Source organism: Gymnodraco acuticeps, unplaced genomic scaffold (genome assembly GCF_902827175.1).
Source record: "Gymnodraco acuticeps unplaced genomic scaffold, fGymAcu1.1, whole genome shotgun sequence".
In the NCBI taxonomy this organism is placed as follows: Eukaryota; Metazoa; Chordata; class Actinopteri; order Perciformes; family Bathydraconidae; genus Gymnodraco; species Gymnodraco acuticeps.
The window spans coordinates 231,977-254,619 of NW_022992149.1; the positions used below are offsets into that span (position 1 = coordinate 231,977).

Genomic DNA, 22,643 nt, shown 5'->3' on the forward strand with positions numbered 1-22,643 from the left:
GCTAATAGAAAACACTCCACGCTGTTTTGTTAAATAATAGCAATTCTTTATTGTTGCTCCTCATCAAAAAATTTGACATCAGCTGATTACAGAGAGGAAACAGGGGTAATATGCTGAAATGGTTCACATACTGTACATATAAAACACAATAAATAACTTCCTCATAAAGAATTTAGTAGAAGTTAATATTTACCACCTCAATACTTAAAAATAATTTAGAGCTACTCAACTTGTTTGGACAAACAAATGGCTCGTCACCCTTTCAATAGTTGCCTTTTGGTTTACAGTACTTCACTATATTTTTTGGGAACAGAGGGTTTTGTAGTGCAGCAGGACATAGCAGGGAAATTAAACTGTTGTGGTTTTGTCGATTAACCTGGCATCTGAATACACGCCTACCAGAGCAGATTACTAGAGGTTCTGTTTGTCTGATGACAAAAACACACATGTTAATTTGTCTCCAGGGGCTAAGCATCAGCCCAAAAGTGCATTGTAGCTTGTCTCATTAAGTTAAGATACTTGACTTGAACTGAAATGTTAATCAGCAGGTTCTGCTCTTTGTGTGGTCTCAATCATTGTCTACTTTCTTAGGCACAGAAAAATGAACAAGGCACCTCTAACATTTTTGAAGCATTAGCACTGTCAAGAGCAGCAAATTATACACAGTAGCATCCAGGTCTCTTCATTTTTTCTTACTGCACTGTCAATCAAATGGGTCCCTTCTTCTCAGTGTAAAAACATGTCTTGACACAGAAATCATTCTCTTTTAAGACATTCATTATGTTATTACGGAAATGTGCTTTACCCACAATTTAACTAAATCTTACATTCTGACAAAGACCTCATGGAAACATCACAAACGAGTGTGTTTTTGTGAGATGCTAAGTCTAATTGTTTTCACTGTGGCAATAAAACAACATAAAAATACCTTCCCATTTCAATAAATAATGAGAGCCTTGCCTTACACTTAGGCAATGTGATGTAAAACAAAAAAAAGAGAAACAAATAAATAAAAAACATTAAAAGCTACATCTTAACCACCTTATGTCACCACCTGAGTACTTCTTTAGGTTTCCTGGTCTGTGTCCTGATCTCGCTGTGTGCGCTAGGCGGTGGAATGTTTTAAGGTTAAAGGTCAGGGGACAGTGAGCGGGAAAGTCGGCGCTAAGGAGGTGTAGGTGGGGCGGTGGTGGGGCTTGGCTCAGGGGAAGAGAAAAGGAGTGAGGGAGGAGGGGGAGGTGTTTTCAGGGTGGGTGTTGGAGAAGATGGTGTGTTCCTCAGTCGGTGTGCCCTGAACTGTCTCCCCACTGTCTCACCTGCTTCAGGCATGAACAGAGCATCAGCTAACACTGAGCTGTGCAAAGCCGATCAGCTTCACCTCGTCGGGGATCTCCGTGTCTTCGCTGCAGGAAACCTGCGTCAGGGGGGAGAAATGGAGAGGGTCAACGGGGGCGGGCCGCCTGCATGCTCACACTCATCTCCAACAACAGAACTAATCCTGCTCTGCCAAACCACGGCGGTGTAACTCCCAGGATTAATCAGGGGATTTCAACTGCAGGCTTATTATTTCACAAAATGAGGCTTTTTCAACCTGCTGGGTTTTAATTAAAAACAATCTAAAAGACAATTTGGGTTTCTAAATGACTTGAATAACAAAGACAACAATTCCCTTGACCCCCACATCTGGTTTAGACATTTCATGAGATTGTCGACAATGAGGACAAATACATATAGAGTATTGCCAGCATTATTGATAAACTATTAGTGGAGACATTCACATCAACATTATTTGTATTAATTACATTACATTTTATGTATGGTAGTATATGTACTCTAGGTTATGATATATTTAGAATGTATAATTACTGTCAGAAAGAAACGTGTTTCAAGTGAATGAGTCACATCTGGCCTATTTTGATAAGGTCAGTAGAGAGGAAATGTCGGGTGTGGTAAAAGTTCAGAACATCAGTTATGCAGTCAAATTAAAGTTAAAATAAGACATCAAGAAGCAGTGGCTTGATCTGTGTATTTGTTTATCTCATATCATCAAACTTTATGTATCTTTATATATATATTAACAATATGTGTACCTTTGGTCAGTGTCTGCTTTTAATGGATTGAGCTAGTCCCCATAGTTCAAATTTAGAGGAAGCGTAAGTGAAAGAGTAGACAATATTATAAATGATGTTTTATATTATTGTGTTTCAAAGAAAATGTTCAGGCGTGCACACACTTGGGTGTCTACATACTTTTGACAATGTTGTGTGTCAAAAAAACACAATATTGATTTTACTGGCAGTTCAACCTTCTAGCACCTGCCATCTCACACCAATTTCAGGCTGTTCAGAATTGACTGGGAGGCAATATTAAAGGCAGTGTGCATTTAGATCTGTCTGAGAGAAAGCCAGTGTGAATAGGTAACCTGATGGCTTCTACCTGATGGAGACAGACGCTCCATCACTCAGGAGGTCGGCAGTGTGATCAACACAAAGGAACTGTTATGAAAATGTATCATGGTGAGCTCAAGGTCTATAGTAACCTCTTGTTCTGTTAAGTCATTATTAAGTTGCTCTTTTGCCACCCACACCATAAATTGCCTGCATAAGTGTTATGTACTGCTCCTCCTGTGAGGGTAATTATTCTCACTGCCTGGTTTTTGTTAAACTACACTCGTAACTCTTCGTTCAGAAAAGGCTGAGTTGAGCCACTGTGAGTTTTTTTACAATGTCTGCAGCTGAGTTGATTTATGGAAATGGAGGCATGCCCACATATCTGCATGCTGTGTGCTCAACACCGCCCTCACTCTGACTCTCCAGAGACTCGTCCACCTGCAGAAATCACGAGCTGCTGATAAGGCAAACATGTCGGAAAGGTCACAGTGCGACCCAAAGAACAGATGTTGCTTACCGACGATTACAGAAAGGTCAACTAAGCAGAATTTACATAATTTTGTCAAATCCTACAGGACTGACATTATTGATTTTTCACATTGTTTCTCTTACAAAAAGTGACTTACTAAAATGGTGTTGTGTTGTTATTAACATTATATCTTGATTAGTGGAGAACTGCACCTCTGCTGCAATGTTAGTACTAGTTAAAGCTATCGTTGTTTAAGCTGTACAGGTGCAGATTTTTTTAATAAAACGGATCGTAGATGAAGTTTTCTTTCTTCCTAAGAGTTGGTTGGGAGTTTTTGTCCCACAAAATAGTTCACTTTCATCATGCAAAGCTAATTGTTAAGTCATTTGATCCAAAATACAGAAACACGCTTTTTCTTTACAGGGGTACACCGCCTGTGTGCTCTAGTATGAAAGGTTTAGCCCTGCTTTTTTTCTGTCAACTTTACTTGATCAACATAGAAAAAATATCAATTTGTCAATCAATATAGAATTATGGAGGGTAATAATTTTAATTTTCATAACTCCAATCTCCTTCACCAACTAAACATCTTTAAAAAGTAGTTATTTGCGTAATTAACTGAAAAACCTTCAGCGTCAGATGTTGGTCAATGCTGAAGCTATTTACTTTATATGTGACCTTTTGACATGCTCCATCCCTCACACTCCTCACTGTTGGGGAAATATTTTCCAAGGCCCATAACTTTGACCCAGTTTATCAGTTCAAACTGTCCTGACTGAGCACACGCCCCTCGTAACCTTGGCTGCTGTGCTCTCAGTGTTCTGTCTCCCTGTTCCTGCCTGTTGACGTCAGCTGATAGAGGTGTTATGATTCTATGTTCCTGCCTGTTGGCGTCAGCTGATAGAGGTGTTATGATTCTCTCTTGTTATGCCGCATGTTGATGATTCTCTCTGAACTAGCTAAATACATGGGTCTGGGGTAGAGTTCTTCAGATTTGACGTGGCAACTCTACCGTGAAGTCAGAACCTCTGGCTCTTGGACTTGTGATGTGAATTCTCCAGCCGAAGCTCCGAAATAAACCATCAGTGTTTGACATCAAAGCTCCTGCTCTTCCCGTGTCTCTTTCCTGAGTCGGTGACTCCCACTACATTGCTACTACACAGAAGTTTCCCTTACACTCACTGCTGCTTTCAACAACAAGCTGTTTACGGCTTGATGTCATCAGCCAGGGCAACGTTGGGAGGGTGTCATCACCCACCATCAGTCATCTGGAAACTCACCAGCTTAAAGGTCAACACTTTGATGGTAGTTGGGTCATCTACAATCTTCTGAAGGTTCGAAGCAACTGTAATGCAGAGGGCATACAACAACACAATGAAACAAGTACATTCTGGTACATTTTATACAAAAGTAGATTAATAAACATTAAGTGTCAATTATCAACACTAGAAATATAAGACATTTTAAGTGCCTCTGTGGACTTGTTGAATGTAATTAATGTGCATCTCAGATATAGCAATTATAAGTGCTGTTTTATGGTAAATGGGATTAGATGTGTATCCAGACAACACAATTAACCAGAATAAAGAGGTGTAGAATTACCAATAAGAACATCTTGTCCGTTGACCAGGCCGGCTGAGTATAGTTCCTGGGAAACGCCATCAGCGGTGTCTGGGGGGAAGCACACGACAAATATTGGGCTTGCAGCGTTCCACTCAGCAGGTAATTGTGTTAGATATTGAATTAGATACTGTCATGGGCACAGACACTGCCATTACCTATTACTCTCGGAACAATTTTCGGTGCCTGAAGATGTTATCACAAGGGGAGTACGACAAGCAAATCCATAAAGAAAAAGCTCTTACCTCGTCCAGGAGTGAACTCAAACCGGATGTCATTCAGCTCCTTTCTAGAGTTTCTGAAACAAGAGACAAGAAGGAGTGTTCATACAGTACAAGAGGCATCTTTAAGTCTGTTAACAGTTGTGATTCTAAAGTTTTAATCTGGAACATTTAAAAAGTGCTGTGTATAGACATCGAATTGTTGGGAACTAGCAAAACCCAGATAATATTTTGACCAATTTGGGGCAGTGGAAACAAGATATAAACAAAGAATTGACATACTATGGTATAGATAATCATCTAGCAACATTAGCATCAATGTAGAGATGGTTTGCGTTCACCTGACAAATGGTTATCCAACTTTGCCTGTGTGTTGTCTGGTGCTGGTAAGTAATGTACAGTGGGGTTTTTGTAACGTTTTTGCTAAAAAAATACATTAATAACAACTAAAAGAGTAAACTGGTAGGTCGCTAACCAAATCAATGAGCACTTAAATGCTTTGCAAAGTGGAGGAGTCTAGTGATAATTCTCATCACTCCCAGCAACTCTTTCCACATTACTCAGTCATTTTGATCCATAGTTTAATATAAATGTAAATGACCTTTTTCCTACATTAGGTAAATGAATTGCGACAAAAATAATGGATATTTTATTAAATGTAAAGAGATTATTTGGTTTACCATGAATGCAGCGCACCTGTTGGGAAAATGTGCTGCATGTGCAGAGGACATGACTAAGTGGTTTTCCCCATACTTCAGTGCAACTGCTCTACTGCACACCTCACACCTGCTGAATTTATTATGATAAAAGTTTTCGAGGCTAGAACTGCAGAAAATGTTGGCATCTGCTTATCTGTGTGAATGTACCTGATTAGATCATGTGCTCTTACAAGATATGATTAAATGGGATTTTAGATTTGACATAAAGCTGTAAAGTAGGTACAGTAAATATCCTCAACATGAGACTGCAGTAAAATATAAGAAAAACCGGCAGATATCAATCCAGCGAGTTTGTTTGTATTAGTGAAATATGCCCTTCAGTACGTAGCATCAACTTTCATTCATCCGCATCACTTGCATTAGAAATCTGTCTTTAAAATGTGTGTGTGTGACAGGGGAGTAGCCCGTCAGTGATAAAAGCAGGATGTGCAGTGCCCAAAAGAAGTAGGAGCAGGAAAATATTAATTTGGTTTGTAGTCTAGTTAAATAAATCACAGAACCCTCATTTAAAATGAGATTAGAGCCATAATTTAACACGGGATAAGCAAAGACATACATGTATCTGCAATTAGTTTGTGTTGGTAGTAAGTCTATACAACACAGTGGAAGGGAAGATTTTCCATCAGCTTAGCTGAGAGTCAGCTTGACTTTTTACATGTTAGTTGCAAGAAGAAAAACAGGGTAAACAGAGCAGAGCAGATGGACGTAAAAAACGTCTCTTTTCCCAGCAGAGGAAGCAGAGTGCTTATTGCCAAGGCTGTCAAGGCAACATGTATGATGTGAGGGACATAATCCTGCCCAAATAAATCATGCCCACAATCTGCATCCTTCTTTAATACCACTCTGAAGAGTCAGTATAATTGTCAGTAGCAAACATTATTTTAAAGGAAAATAAAATAAAAAAGGTACAGTATTATTGTTTTGCTCTCTCACCACAAAAGATAGGTCTGTAAATATTTCACTGGCAAACTTAATGGAGACTAAAGAAATATAAATACATTATTTTTGGTTATTATAAATTATTTAAAATAAACATTAATATATTTAGGCAACTGATATCAGCAGGCCAGCCATGGTATGATATGTTCAGCGTTTTTTTTTTATCTTTACCGTTTTTAATTGTGGCTTTCTATTTCTGCTCAAGCTGCATGGAGGCAGGGGTTTCCCTTCTTGAGCCGACCTCAGGCCCTGGGGAGGAAGCTGGCTGTCAGAGGACGCATGCAATTAATTAATTCTAAATAATTACTAGCATATCCCTTAGGGGGGATAACCAATGAGGGATCATGGTCTTGTTATTGTACTAGCGACACCTAGTGAGAGGCCTGAGGTGGACAGGACTTATGTGGCTCCAAACAAATGTAGCTCAGCGCAAGTTCAATCAGGAAGACCAATATCCTCTGGTGTTACACGTCACTTCAATACTCTCTCCTCTCTCATTAAGTAATCAGAGGCGTTACTCCCCGGCTAGCCAATCATCGCACCCGCTAACCCCTTTAAATCTGCTCTTCCCTCTCCGTCATTTCAGGTGTCAACGCGCAACCCTCCTCCACCCCTTCGCCTCCTGTCTCCTAATACAGGGCCAAGCTAAAACCTTCTCCCTTCAGACCGGACTGAACTACTTATCACCACCACCAGTGTCTAGACCCCGGGGGGTTCATCGGAGCGGTTTTCACCTCCTGAATGATCATCCTGCAAACCGGGGCCTAATCGGCAAACATCATTCCCTTCACTTGTTGTAATCCGTGAATCACTATTCCTTCATATTATGTGTCCCTGTAATAAACATGTATTTCATACATCACGTCTCTCCTGATTGAACTGAAGATGGCAGCAAACTAAAAACCCAAATACATGGTGAGGAAGTTTCAGACACCTACTGTTTGTCTAATATTTATCAAGACAATCTTTTGTTACCCTTTGTATAAAAAAAACACATAAATGTCACCTCTTGACTGAACTGCTCAGTGAAATGAATGTGCATCGTGCTATTTGGGCTATTGAGCCCAATGATATTGCACCAACAGCGAGCATATTACATTACATTGCATTTAGCTGACGCTTTTATCCAAAGCGACTTACAATAAGTGCGTTCGACCAGGAAGACACAACCTTGAAGAAAACAGAATCATATAAGTACATCAGGTTTCATAGAGCCAAACATTTCAAGTGCTACTCAACTGGCTTTAGGTAATCCAGTCCTTTATTAGTATATACGTGCTTCGTTAATAATTCTATCGCTCGAAGTGGAGTCGAAAGAGATGAGTTTTCAGTTTGCGCCGGAAGATGTGCAAGCTATCTGCCGTCCTGATGTCAATGGGGAGCTCATTCCACCATCTTGGAGCCAGGACAGCAAACCCACGTGTTTTCGCGTATTCTGCAAGTCTGAACTTCCCCGTCAAACTACTGACAATACTCTTCTCGGGAGACCTCTGCGCCTTTGTAAGTAACAGATTGAATGAGATCCAAGCTAAATGTTGACAAAAATCCAATCATGCTGCTGTCCCCTGTCTCGCTGTAGAGGGGATCATATTACCATAAACTGCTAATCAGCTCAACTCCCTTATTAGAAGACACAAATTAGTTGTGTATCTTGTTCTCTCGCATGCAGATACTTTCATGAACTCACCATTTCACTTCTGACTTTTACACATTTTCACATAAGGGTGTTATGCTAGTCGTATAATATTTAACAACTGCTAACCAGACTGAGGTTTTATGAAAGCATCTCTTTACGAGTTAACATTGAGACCTAGAAACATTGATATTCTAGATAAATGTTTCATTCAATCACCCTACTTAAATACACTGCTTCTTATATTGCCTCGCACTATTTGTGGCCATAAATATCATATTGTTCTGCCCCCAAATCATGGGAACACAGCCAAAGATAATCCAAAAATGTGATGCAGTCACTAATCCTATGATATCTTCTGTGCTGATTCCCTTTCAAACATACCAGCCAAATTATTTGTATCAATAAAAAAGGTACATTTACTCTTTAAGAAACATCTTCTCAGTCTGAAGCAGAACCGTTCTTTCTGTGTCCCAAAATTCCCTTTCCAATTGATTGCTCTTAAGACGACATATTCAGCATTTAAAGTACACATTGCACACCAGAAGGGGAGAGATGCTATTCACCCTTTCAAATCGTTTTTTTTTTGCAAATTGCTGCTAGATCAAATATAATGTAAGTTCTGTCAAGTGTAGTGAAGGGCATGTCAAAGAAGAGGGTTAAGTGAAAGGCTTTGGTTATCCACCACGGCATGTATTAGCATTTGAAAGCCTCACATTTCTAAGAAAAAATGTCATTGGGATTCATGGCTTTACCTTTAAGAAGGCATCCATCACATGTCAACATGTCTGAATATATTTCTGTTATACAAACCAGAGAGATGATGTTGATCAGGATACCAGGATAAGAGCATGTCTATTCAACGAGAGCTGGGATGATCGTTTGTGTTGTATTTGTAATAAATGTTAACCACTAATGTAATCTGCTTCTCATGTTCGAGCCACAACATCCACAGATTGATCAAACATAATTAAACCATAGATAAATATTGAAACCGAGGAACCAAAACATCCCAAACCATTTGAATAACCAGGTCAGAATAATGAGCCACCAAACAGTGATGTGTTCCCTGTTGCATCCCGTCCACTGTTTTGTTATAAAGCAGAGGAAAACATGTCTCCGTGTGCCATGCTGGACGCCTGCGGACTGTCCTTCAAATGTCTGTTCAAGCAAGAGTGTGTTCTGCAAACAACTCATCAGGGAGCTGCTAGGCTACCGTCCAAAAAGGAACCATTTTCAGTTTGTTGCATTTCTCTAAAACCCTTTCCTCTTTCTGTGTTTGCATGTTGAGAAAAACAGCAAGGGCAGATCAATTCTATATATTCAGATCATATAACAGTTATTAAAATAATTGCTAAAGCCTGCCTTGCTTTTCCCTTGATACATAAGTTAAAATGAAAGTTGTTTTGCTAAATATCTACATTGATTTTTCTGGGGCAAAATCGTAAGCCTCCACATTGCAGTTAAAATATGTTCAAGTCTGTGATGCTATAGCAAGAACCAAAGGGTGGCATGAAAGGAGGAGAGCAGATTGTGGAGCACAGCCAGAGAAGCAATGGAGTGAAACCCCCCCTCCCTACGACACCACCAGTGAGACAAAGGGAGACGAAGGGATTCGTGGCAATGCCAGGTCCTGCCCGTAGCAGGCAAAGATCATTAGGTTTAAATCTTAAGGACAAAATAAATTGATGATGTACCCAGGATCATAATAAGTAGTTTTCTACAGTATATAAATATTGTGGGGTTTTTTGTATCTGCTTTTAAGACCGTGTTGCCATGAATTATGCAAATCTTTATTTTCTTTAGATTACCTTGCAATGAGCCGATGATTGAGAACATTATGTGAAAAACAATATCTGTCTCACCTTAGCCGTAGCACCATGTTCAGAGCACCTTGACAGTAGGAGGAATTCACATACGGCTCAACCTGCGTGAGAAAACAGCTGATGGTGACACTTATCAACTTAGAGATCAAACAAATCAAATAAAAAATTCATGAAAGGTATAAGAAGTTGCACACAGATTGTAAAGCAGAAAGCGGAAGGGTTCTGGTCATTGTCGGAAAAAAAGTAACACTCGCGGTATCTTTTCTGAATCTTCCTATTTTTGCAGGGAAGGTTGTATAGGAAAAGAAAAGGGACAAAACATAAAAGGTGTATTGTGCAAGGAACCATTACTGTTATCCATACCATATTACAAATGGCTCCATTGGAAAGAATGGACAAGAGTAAGAAATGACTGCCGAGTAGCCGTCACATGTAATTCCACAAGACTACACCTCAAACTACTTTGGCTAATTTTCAAAATGACAATAGCCTTAGAAAATGGGCTGCAATGGCAGTAAGTCCTAAAATGAGATACAGCCAGATACTGAGCTCACACTGTCAGGGAGACGGCCATTTACTCTGAGTTATTACTGCTAAGAGCATCTTTCCAGGAGACATTCTCACACACACACACACACACACACACACACACACACACACACACACAAACACACACACACACACACACACACACACGTATAGTATCCATATAAATGAAAGTACAAAACAAAAAAATCACTGTGGAACTATTAAGGTCATTGAATCGTGACAAATTAGAGCTGCGGCTGAATCCCTCACCTGGGGATGCTGAATTGACAACCCTTCAATGGGGACATTGTTGGCATTCTCCTCATTCTGGGAGGAACAAAATGAGGCATAATGCTATTACATCCTTTGTAAATATCAAATCAGAGTTCATCATATAAAGGAAACACACAGTCAATCCAAAACCATCAATGAGGAGCAATCTGCTGGCTCTGGCAGACACTCCAAAACAGGTGCTTGGCTGTTTTGATTAAACTGCGTAAAGAACTGTGCAGTGAAATAAACATTCATAATTGAGTTCATTTTCTTACACAAGCTTGAGCCCGAGAAGGCAAGTTAATTTCATTTCCCAAAATGCCCCTCTGCCAAGTTATCAAGTTATGCAGCGGCAGAGAGGATAAAGATTATTTGTCTGCTTGTCTCTTCCCCAAGAGGAATTTATATTTGTATTTGCAAGTTAACATTGGAGTTCGAGAGGAGGAGCTAACTTACATCTTTGGCCTCATCTTTGACCCTTCGTGACTGGGGGGAAAAAAACACACATTTACATTTTCATATTCACAGCTACACAGCAATCATGATTCATTTATCTCATTCGCTTCTGAAAAAACCGTGTGATGTCCACCCTTATTGCATTTTTTGATTTGCATATGCTGTATATCTGTTGGTCCATTTGTCCATCTATCTGTCTGTCCAAACATAAAGAAACATGTCCGAAATCGTTTGAAAGGAAACTTAAAAAAATATTATTCTTATGTCTTGAATCAATACTTCTGGTGACATATTATTTGTTGCATCATACATTAAATCTGGCTATCTTTTTCAAAGGGCTCTTTGATCATGGCTGGCTTCTTCTTTCTGCCTCAAATCCTTGCAGCTGCCTTGCAGCTCATTACAGCGACCTCAGCACAGGCTCTGTCAGAGATAAGCCATCTGCCATCCAAAAACTCTGAGTGATCAGGGAGTGGAGGAATGTGCAGGGTCGGAGACGGGGAGGGGTGGGGTTACATAACGGATTAACTAAAGGTTTCGACATGACATGCAACGACAATTACCAACAGCTTAATAACAGAAATTCAGAATACATAAATAAAGCTCAATATAAACAATAATGTTTAAAGGTCTCCTATTATACTGTTTTTAATCAATATATAATAGGTCTCAGATATATACAAAACATGTCTCTGAAGTGTTTGGCTCCAAATACCAAACAGATCATTGTAGCATCCCATAAACCCCTCTGTTTCAGCCATGTTTCAAAAGTGCTGATTCTCTGTCTGTTACTTCAGATGAAAATAAGGAGCCCCTCCCCACGCCCCTCTGAGAAATATTTGGTTAAAAAGAACACAATGGTGCTCTAGGAGGAGATTCAGGTGATAAGGTGGGGGGGGGGGGTACCTTGGTTGGTTATTGGCTAATCGTTATGACATCATAAAGTGGACAAATTCTGATCAGCTCATTTTCAGACAGGTTTTTATATAAAAAAAGTGAGCGCATTTTTTTCCCTGAAACTTTCAGAATCTCTTTACACAGAGGGGACACAGGTTTATGTATAAAAGACACGAAAAAGTAGTGTTTGCATAATAGGTGACCTTTAAGATGAATCATATGCTAAAAAACGTAATCCTACTCAAATGCATTTGCAGATTAATATAGAGACTGAGTTAATATATAGGAATACACTCCACTGAGAGCCACCTACCCTGTCCTGGTTCACCGCGGCCTTGCCCTCCTCGCTGCTCTCGTCCAGCTCGTCGTCGCTCCACTCCCAGTCTCCGTCCTCCGTCTTGTGCAGGTGTCCGCTGGAGCCGGGGACTCTCCTGACCTGAGACACACAGCCAGTACACTGTTAATGACAGCAATTTGATCTGAATTTATATATTAGTTCAATGATTAGCAATCGCATGTCAACGATGCAAAGTGAAAATGTCAATACATATATTCACGAGAGGCCTTTATTTTGGACATTATTAACTTGTAAAAATGCACATACATACACAATGAGAGGATGTTTGTTTTTTTGAAAGCCATTTAAGAAATTCAATTGTCAAATTATATTCTAGTTGCTTTTTGTGAGTTGATATAAATGTCAAAACGCCATATGATATCATGTAAAATTGAATTTATAGCCCCAAAATGTAACCAAATCAAAAGTTAATTGCAATATATGTATCAATGTTAAAAGAATAGATACTTAAAACTTCTCATTCACATCCTCATTTAACTCACATTTTTACAGATAGGTGGTTTATCAGTTTGTAGGGTATACATACTATTGGCTAACTTACAAAGATGACTTGTGTGAATGTCTTCTCATAGTTATATAGTACTCTCCAACAGAAACCATTCAGTTGCTTTTAGTAAATCTATCAGGTTGTTAGGCACAGCTGGGGTACGGCACATTGAGAACAGCACAGTACAAGGGAAAACTCTATAAATCATATGAAGAGAAAACGAAAGAGAGATATTCAATGTGACTTGGTTAAACAGCAGTATTAATATAACTACAAATGTAACCAGCATCATAAAGCAGAGTCACTGCTAGACCCTGTGAGTTATTGCAGCTCCGCAGTGCGTTCAGTGTGTAAGGAAAGCAACACAGGTCTTTTTTAGCAGTGTGAGGCACCACAGCGTTACAGAAGAGAGAGAGCACATGAAACACTAAGCCACTGGCACCAGGGGTTATATGAATGCCCCAGCGTCAAACAAGGTCAAAGTGAAAAAAAGCACTACCGCTGTGGTGGTGTCAGGTTTTTTTTCCAAACCTGACATAGAACCGAGGCTCCCCCAGCTGTGCTCAGGGTCCTTGAGCAAAACAGACACAGATCAATGCACCCAGCAGACATACAAGACCACCCGATTGACATTCACACACAAAAACAGCTTACACATGAAGCTAATAGAAACATGCCTCGGGAAATGTTTGAAAATGTATTTCAATTTGAGTAGAAACATTGTACAGAATGTCAAAGTGTTAGTAAAAAGTGGTGCCAGTGTGTGCAACTGATGCACCTGCAGGTAAAATGCCATGTTTGAAATCTGGCTTCAGAAAGAAAGCATCCATGCAGAACTTAATCATTATTCCATCATGATCTGTGCGCTGGACCATACATTTGAACTCAATATCGATCCTTTTATATGTTCCAACTTTTCATCATGGCAGTGATTCCAGCACACATTGGTTGTAGGCCACTAATGTCCAATCTTTAAACTATGAAGACTCAAATTGCTCATTTGGAAGCTCTATTGTGGGTGTCAGGATGCCCTCTGCTGGTGACTCAACCCACATGTACCTTCAGTTCATACTAAATGAATGATATGACGGAACTTGATACATTTCATAGTTTATATTTCTAATACGAGTCAATAAGAGACAATTTCCCGTATTCATCATGTCCTTCTTTTATAAGGAGATTAATCCTGAGTTTTCCCTCCTTTAATTACATGCATTCATTTCAAATGACTTGGTTGGTGACAGATGACTGAAGGATCTGCCATCTCCTCTTCATTTACTAGAGTATGTTCAAGGACACAGTAGACCTAAACAGTGAGGTTGTATGACAGCGCCCTGCTTCAAGTCTCGTCTCTCCTTAAACCCACATAGTACTTGTTCCCAGGGAGTAGAATTGCATGTGTTTACCACACAGGACAGAAACTACAGGAACATAACAAGAACACCAAAGAACAGAGGGTTAGAAGGGCAGAGGTAAACTATTGCACTTTGACAAGGTCAAGGTGGTTTAACATCTTACTGTGAGACTGCAGTAGTCTTAGTCACAGCAACCTAGAAACAAAATATGTTTTTGCAGTACTGCTTCTCCCTGCAAGCGTTGGGTATGAATGCATAATGAAGACGGTTCTGTAGGTCAAATCAGCACAAAATAACAAGGACACTGCTCGGTGGCTCATACATTTCATCCACCAAAGATATCGAGTGAAACAGACATTACCTGGATGTATTTACAGTACAGTGCTTGCTCTCTATTACAGTTCTAAAAAAAGTTTATTTAATGCAGTAAGCGTGGAGTAATTTCCATCTTGTGATACAATGGCTACACAGCATATAGATTGCAGTCTGTAGAAGTATATTCACAAAGTGCCATCGTTCAGATCAATTCTCATATGCTGAGATGTCAATACAGTCTAAATTGAAACATTGGTGTCTTCAATTAATTGTATTAACCTAAATATAAAAAATGGTTATACCTATTTAGCAATAAGTGCTTTCCAATTCACTGTTATGACTGCAAGAGATTCCTGTAGTTACCACTTTACCCATCAACACAACTCAACAACACTCAACAGTTGCCTGAACCTTTATTGACACCCGGTCCTGTCTGTGCGTAACAGTAACGTCACACACAGCTACAGCCCTGCTACCCACGATGCCCTACATTGACTCTGGAGCAGTCGGTGAATTTTCAGCCCTCCACTCGGACACTCTGCCTTCCAGCAAGAGCCCTCTGATCCCATTTCTGTCATAGCTAGTCAGGCGAAATATTATGTGAAGCCAATATCAGCTGTGCCTGAAAACTGCACTTCCTCCCAGTAAACCGTGACCAGTGTGCAACTGAGCGAGCGACCTAAATTAAGTGCTCCCTTGTGTTTCCTGATGTTAACAATTCATTTAATCCTGTTGATGTTAGTGTGCCACATACGGAGAGCTGCACTGCGAGCCAGTGACGCAAGATGTCAATACATCTATGCCAGTTTAACTCAGCTGCAGAGTGGCCCATATTTTTACATAATCTACAAAACAGCGTTTGAGGGGCTGAAGAGAGTCAGAGTGCGTAGTTTGTGTTGACTGTAAATGATACATTCTGGAGGACTACTGTCAATCCCAGCACGTCACACGAACATGTGTTCGTGTTTAGTCAATAACTGACACAGGGACCGTTTGGGTCAACATACCTTCTTCGCTCGCTGGGCAATCTTTGGTGCACGACACAAAAGCTTTTCAATCAGATATTCTTTGTTCTGCAAGACATAAATTAAATATCATTAATACACATAGGGAATTTAGTGAATGTTTTTGGGTTCATGTTATTGCAATCAGTTGGTAAGACTCCTTCCAATATGAAAAACCATAATCTTATACACACTTTACTCTGCTTTCATGCCATTATTGACAACAATGCCTTTATTATCGTAGTACTGAATACTGAAATTAGCACCCCTGTGTACTGAATCCAGAATCAATATTGAATCAGGACATGATTATCGAATCGAATCATGAGATACAAAAACCTTGAGTCTTCTGCTTTTAGATAGCAGCCATCACAAGTCAACCTTATTTGTTTATTTGCAAAACGTTTATTAAATCCTGAAGGTTACGTTTAAATTAAATTAAAAGTAAGACCAGTGACATATGAACCTGAATTTCAGGACACACTTGAAAACAATCATAATGTTCAAATATTAACTTCGACAAGGATATAGAATTAAAACAGGGAAAGATTTCAAAGTTGTATTTCTATCCATTGTCATCATTTCTGTGATGATATATTATAATAAATAGTGTCTTGTCAACTTTTTTTGTATATTGACTGACGTACCAAAGGATGCTTTGTGATCATAAACAAAGAAAAAACCTGAACATACGGGGTCGAGTCATTGTTGGCGTTGGCAAGAGGCCACAAGCATAACAGTAATAAGAAAAGCAAACAAAGACGGCAAGTAAAATATTTGAGATGAAACAAATACCTTGGCCTTTTGGAAGAATTTACACTTCAAAAGCTCTGCGGCTGTCGGCCTTGGGATAAAGAAAAGCACGTTGTTGACAATATATCACAACACAGCCCACGCTGAATTTGAATCAGGTGTTTTTAGTTGATCACACATTGCATCATCTAATTTCTCTGAAATATTTGGTGTATATATGGAATGTGGTGCTGACCTTTTGGCTGGATCCTTCTGAAGGCACATGGTTATTAGTTTTCTAAACGATTTGCCGTATCTTTTTAGCGCTTCCTTGTCTTCTACACCCGTCTCTAGAGTGGGTGGATCATTCTGTAGGGTGAGCATTAAAACCTGACGAGACAAGAAAACAAAATCTAAATCACTCTGACATTTCAGCAGCAGCACAAATGCTGTAGTTGAGGAAAAGAAACTCAAAGCAGGAAACTGTTTGTAGAAGAAATGCTGTGAAAGTGAAAGCAACCCATTCCTTTAGATAAAATGGTTGACCCAAGACCAAAGTTATAATGTTGTTTGCTTTCTCAGTAATAGCTAAAGCAGCACTTGTTTTGCTAATGATGAACCTTTATAGAAAAAAGTAGGTTTTAGAGGAGAATTTAGTTAGTTCCTTGATTTGACATTGCTTGCGAAAAGCTACAAAAATAGTTGTAATGAAGACATTACTAGGATTTGATAATAGCCAATAAAAACATCCAGAACTCTCACCTTCATGGGAGGGTAGCGGTGATAGGGTGCAGAGCCTGTCGCTAACTCTATGGCTGTTATTCCAAAACTCCAGATATCTGCTTTGAAATCATATCCTCGAACCTGTGGATACAAAATAATATTACATACACTTAATCTCAAGAGCATTATGTTAATGTTGTTATTTTAGTGGTTGAAATAGCAGAAAATAAACATGCTAATACCGTTATACCAATAAAGGGATTAGTGCTAATTGCAGCAGAAGCACTCTCAGATAAAAACATTTAAAAAGAAATAATAAAAAACTTCACACCATGCCTTTTAAAGTATAGATAAAGATAGACTCACCTGTTCCATCACCTCAGGCGCCATCCAGCATGGCGTGCCAACAAAGGTCTTTCGTACTTTGTTTCGAGTCATATCCCCCCCCGTGGCTAGGAATGCGCTTACACCAAAATCTGAAAATACAGATGAATAACCAATGCATTGAAAATTAAAATAATAGACATGATATACCTGAAAAGGTACAATATATATAGCATTTTTTAAATAAAAAATGTTGTGACATGTAAATACTGTGCAGTTTAAAGAAAATATTTGCTCAACTTCTTTACAGAGTTTTTCAATTATTTGTTGAATAACGTATATTGTATATATCTTAATGTCTCTTAGAAACGTATTATCGTATAACCTGTTAAATATCCTGTCAACACATTTTCAAGAAACATTATAAGTCTCATGTTAGTGGTGCTTTATTTATGAATTAACAACAAAACATTTATATTTGCATCAACTTCTATGTGAGTTCCTACAATCTGTGAATTCAGTTCTACCATCTAGGCAATCCTGCTTTTGGTCTTATGATAGGAAAGTGTGAGTGCGACAGTAGAGTAGAATCATGTTCAACAAACCTGCAATCTGAACAGATCCATCTTCTCCCAGTAGTATGTTCCCAGCTTTCACATCCCTGAGGTCAACAAAACGCAAACACATTCAAACAACAAAGTCACGCAGAGCAGCATTGATTCTTCCGTTCGTGTAACGTGTCCCACAGCCCACCACCATCTGGAACTCTGCCCAAGGGGCCGACAGAGGACCAAGCCTCTCAGTGACCTTGAAATGCTCTAAGTTTAGAGAACACAATAACCGCACTGTTTGGCAAGAAATGTAATTAACCATTAGCCATTTGTTTAACTCTCTCATCCAGAGAATGACAGCATTTTATATGTTTTATACAAAATGCACACATGGATTGTTACTGCTAGGTTTCCTTAATTATTATGATGAACTACTATCCGCAACAATAGATTCAGATTCAAGTTTAAATGTTAAAAGTCTTACCGATGAATCTGTCCATTTCTGTGCAGGTAGTCCAGGCCCTCAAGGACTTCTTTTAATATAGTAGCAATAATAGGCTCATCTAGCGCTCGATTTTTGTCCTCTTCTTTTTTTGTGTGCTTAATTATATCCAGCATAGAGCCTTAAAACACACCATAGAAAAATAAAAACATTATGTTAATTTTCCACATATAAATGAAAAACACAAATCAGCTGCAGTGTCATTACGTGCTCAATATCCAGGCGCAAAGTACATTCGTCTCTGCTAATTGCTTGTTGTCCTTTAAAGAGAAAAGCTTTATAGGCAGTACATTAGAGTGAGTAACATCACTGCTGTAACTCCTTCACAAGTGAGAGCTGTAAGCTGTTTACAAAAGCAAGCAGCTAACAGTCTGATACTGCCTCCTGATAACTGTAATGAAGCCAGAATATAACACTGAGCTGGAAGAATACTTTATGAGGATTTAAATCCGATGTTTTTGAGGATACATAATGGAAAACAGTTGTTGAAATGCTGATTAGATTGTTGTTTAATTTCTTTTACGCATCACTTGTGAAGAAAAAACAAACATGTTACTTCTAATGTCTTATTTATTGCCAGTTGTAACTTTTAGAGGCTATATATATATATATATATAGAGAGAGAGAGATTATAGATATATGACAATTAAAATAGTCAAAAGACAATTAGTATACTCGGAATGACTACACAATACATCTACAGAATAAATTAGATTTAACAAAGGCAGCTGTTCAAAGCAGATCAAAGCATAGACATGTAGCATCGTCACATTCACTGCGCTTTCATTATAAAGACATTGATAGGATCTGGTTACAGTTTACCTCCACTCAGAAGCTTCATGACTAACCAAAGTTCATCCTTCACCACAAAGGAGGTGTAGTAGGTGACAACATTGGGATGGTAACACTGGCTCATAGCTTGGATTTCTTTCTATTATGAGTGAAAAACAACAGGAGTTATAATGTGTCAGAAGACGTTCAACTGGAAAGATAAGTATAGAAATTGTTACTCAGACAGATGCCCTATTCACACGGGACTAGGATTACCATTCGCTGAAGTCATCTGTGATCTTAATCCCTTGCTAATGATGCAGTCCCCATTACTTATAAAGTAGAAATTACAGCAAAAAGATGGCCAAACATCGGGGTCACCTGAATCGGCATCTCTTTGTGTTTTGTTTCGCAATTATTTTTTTGTTTACTCTGGGTTTATATTCTGCCTTTTCCCAGGTCCACCATTATGAGGGCTGCGTGGGCAATTATACATACAAAAATATGAATGCATTTTGTTGGCTCAGTCAGGAGGCTCAGCTCCAAGAATGGCATGAAGATCCATTAGCACAGCATAAATACGCCTATATAAATGTACTGTATAAACTAATATATTAGATATACATTTTATACATTATAACATTTAAATTCAAGTTAATATTATGCAGTCAACATCATATACTGTATGTGGTGTCGATGTCAGAGAATTGGAGGAGAATTCCGACTTTTTTGTCCCGTGTGAATGTGGCGTACAATGCAGACATGGGTATTACCTCTTGCAATACTAGTCCTGTATAAATAGGGCTTTACACACAACAATAATAAGAGGAAAATAAGTCAAAGTAAGATATTAGACAGTGATACAAAGACATTTAAAAAAAATAAGCCTGTATTTCATGTACTCACTAATAGCTCATCCATGCTGGTCTGGCATTTTTCCAGGTTTATTCTCTTTATGGCGACGCGCTCCTGTCTGGGGGTGCAGAGGGCCGCCTGCACCACAGCTGTGGCCCCGCTGCCTGAAATCACAGACACAACATAGCAATGACAAAGTGGACAGGAGCACAGAGGGACTCGCTGCAAAGACAGCTGGAACACAACTCTTAAATTCATCGGTCATTATGTGCTGGCGAACAATAACATACGCTGACTTATATACACTTTTGATTTCAATGTGACGAGTTGTTTACTGTGTTCATTCAAAATCAGGTCTTGCTGGGGCAGTGACGTTCACACCAAGAAGCGGGGACACAGCGTATTGCTTTTCAACTGTAGTGACAGATAAGGAGAACAAGCACACACAGGAGATCTGGGAGTTTACCAGCTGATTATGAGAACAGAGGGGGGTCTCCCTAACTCATCTGCTCACAGACCACAGCTGGGGTGCTACTTCTTATCAGCAGTGATATGACTTGTCAGCTCACTGCCAAAAATATTCAGGCAACTTCCTTTTGCAATAGGAGATGTATATTGTTGTTTGTAGTTAGTTAATAATATGTTTTAATAAAAGTAAATGATGATGACATCACTGGAATTGAGCGTTATGTGACTTGTGCTGGCATATCACTTTTTAAAACTTTGAAAAACATTTAATTCAAATGAAAATTCTACAGCACATATAACATGTTCATAAATCTACAACAGGCATATCAAGAGTCTTCTAAGTATAGTGACAGAAAACACATTATAACAAAATACATAAAACTGTTGAAGTATATTTGTATATATGTTTATGAATGTAAACAAGGCTTAACAAGTGATTATGTAAGTGTACAAAGTTAACTGCCTTTGACCTATAGCTAGTTGTAAGCTACAATAAGTGCTCTAATGTAAGGAAGCTGCTTTCCTCCGTTTATACAATTGTATGTATCATTGAGTTTTACACTGTTTGTCAGATATAAAAGGCACATTTAAAGACATCGATCTCTGGGTCTTGAAAAATACGATTGGCATTTTTTCCTTTTTTACTAACATTTTTGAAAGACTATAAAACAGTTATTAATGACGAAAGATCATAGTAAGTTACATGACCGCAGGAGTTGACTCTATTTAGGCTAACTGAACGTTTTACTGGCGTTAATGTTAACCATTTGAATTTCAGCTACTTTAACAACTATCATCATATTACCCTACCCATTAGCTGTAATGTTAGTATGAAGTACATGTTACATTTGAAACATCGCCAATTTGAGATGATGTGATAGACTGTTACATTCTGTTTACGTGCCATCACAGATAGCACATGTGGAATAACACATAGTGACAGCTACAGCTGTGATTTAGTAATGGCTAATAAACTGGACACGTGAGAAGGTCACTATAATCCAAGTCGCATTTACAGAGAGTATCATTTCCAATCACATGCAGCTGATGCAGACCGGTAGTTTTTAAAAGTGCCTGTTAACATCCGCATTGCAAAGCATTGCAGGAGGCTACTGCTTATAAAAAAAGCCGGTAGGCCCCTCATCGTCATTCCCAGCTGATAACTCGTGTCTCTCCGTGATAAAACACAGCGTAGGCCTACATCACATCTCCCGGTACTAACCTATGACTTCCTGCAGCTCGTACGACTCTCTGGTAATTGGCCAGCTGGTTGTCAGCGCGGGCTGCGGCTGGAGGACCGGAGCCGGAGACTCGCCTTGATCCGCCATGATGATGATGATTCTGCGCTAGTTAGCAGCCTCTCTCACAGACAGACAGAGACTCAGAGAGAGAGAGAGAGAGAGAGAGAGAGAGAGAGAGAGAGAGAGAGAGAGAGATCATAGGGGAGCAGGACAGTCCGACACTCGGTCGAGACCCGAGAAGCTAGAGCGAAGATCCGAGGAGCAGAGCGATACGAGACGAGATCCCCCGGTATACAGAGACTCTCCTCTCTCCTCTCTCTCTCTCCTCTCATCCCTCGAGCGAGAGCGATCTCTCTCTAGATTCTGCCGCTATCTTCCTCTTCCTCCTCTCTCTTCGAAGATCCTCGATCTATAAAGAGAGAAATTGTACCTCCCTTCCTCACTACAAATGTCAGCTGGCGATGTGACAGTGACACAACCATGGACACAACCCGGAAAATAACGGACCGCACGCGCACTGACATGCCAGTTGACTACACAATGGTTCCATACACACAGGAAGACAATGAATACAAAGCACTGTTACCATCTAAGGAGACTGACAGGTTGTTCAAAAGGCAGCCATTCCTATCTTTAATTAATTATTGTCTTATTGATGTATAGCGACTATTCTGTTAAAAGAGTGTCTAGACGTTGGTTAAATAAAATGTGTAAAATGACTTGGCAGCCGTTTGTGTGAGACAGTAACACGTATGTGTGACGACTTCATGTCACATGTAGGCAAAACTGCAAGTGACGTTGCAATCAATGGCCGGTAGATGGCGCCATTACATATTTGTATTGTCATCCCGTATCCCAATCTTTTAAAAGAATAGGAGGAATTCCGTTTGTATTGCTTTTGATTATGATGTATTGAAATTGCCTGTGAAACTATCGCATTCCCACTCGCAAACTATCCTTCATTGGTACTATTAAAACAAGTATGA

At 39.3% G+C, this 22,643-nt stretch overlaps 1 protein-coding gene across 1 annotated transcript; it reads right to left on the reverse strand.

The window, feature by feature from the left end:
• Positions 1–24: 24 nt before the first annotated feature.
• Positions 25–21,799, reverse strand: stk39 (serine threonine kinase 39). Its single transcript, XM_034204053.1, has 18 exons — positions 21,639–21,799; positions 20,000–20,112; positions 19,145–19,253; positions 18,305–18,443; positions 17,875–17,930; positions 17,312–17,421; positions 16,985–17,086; positions 16,479–16,612; positions 16,286–16,334; positions 15,494–15,559; positions 12,285–12,407; positions 11,075–11,104; positions 10,616–10,672; positions 9,857–9,918; positions 4,725–4,777; positions 4,462–4,530; positions 4,140–4,204; positions 25–1,414 (listed from the first exon to the last, which is right to left on the reverse strand). Exons 1-18 carry the CDS (start codon positions 21,742–21,744, stop codon positions 1,340–1,342), a joined length of 1,518 nt encoding a protein of 505 aa, XP_034059944.1. The 5' UTR covers positions 21,745–21,799; the 3' UTR covers positions 25–1,339.
• Between the last annotated feature and the right edge of the window lie 844 nt (positions 21,800–22,643).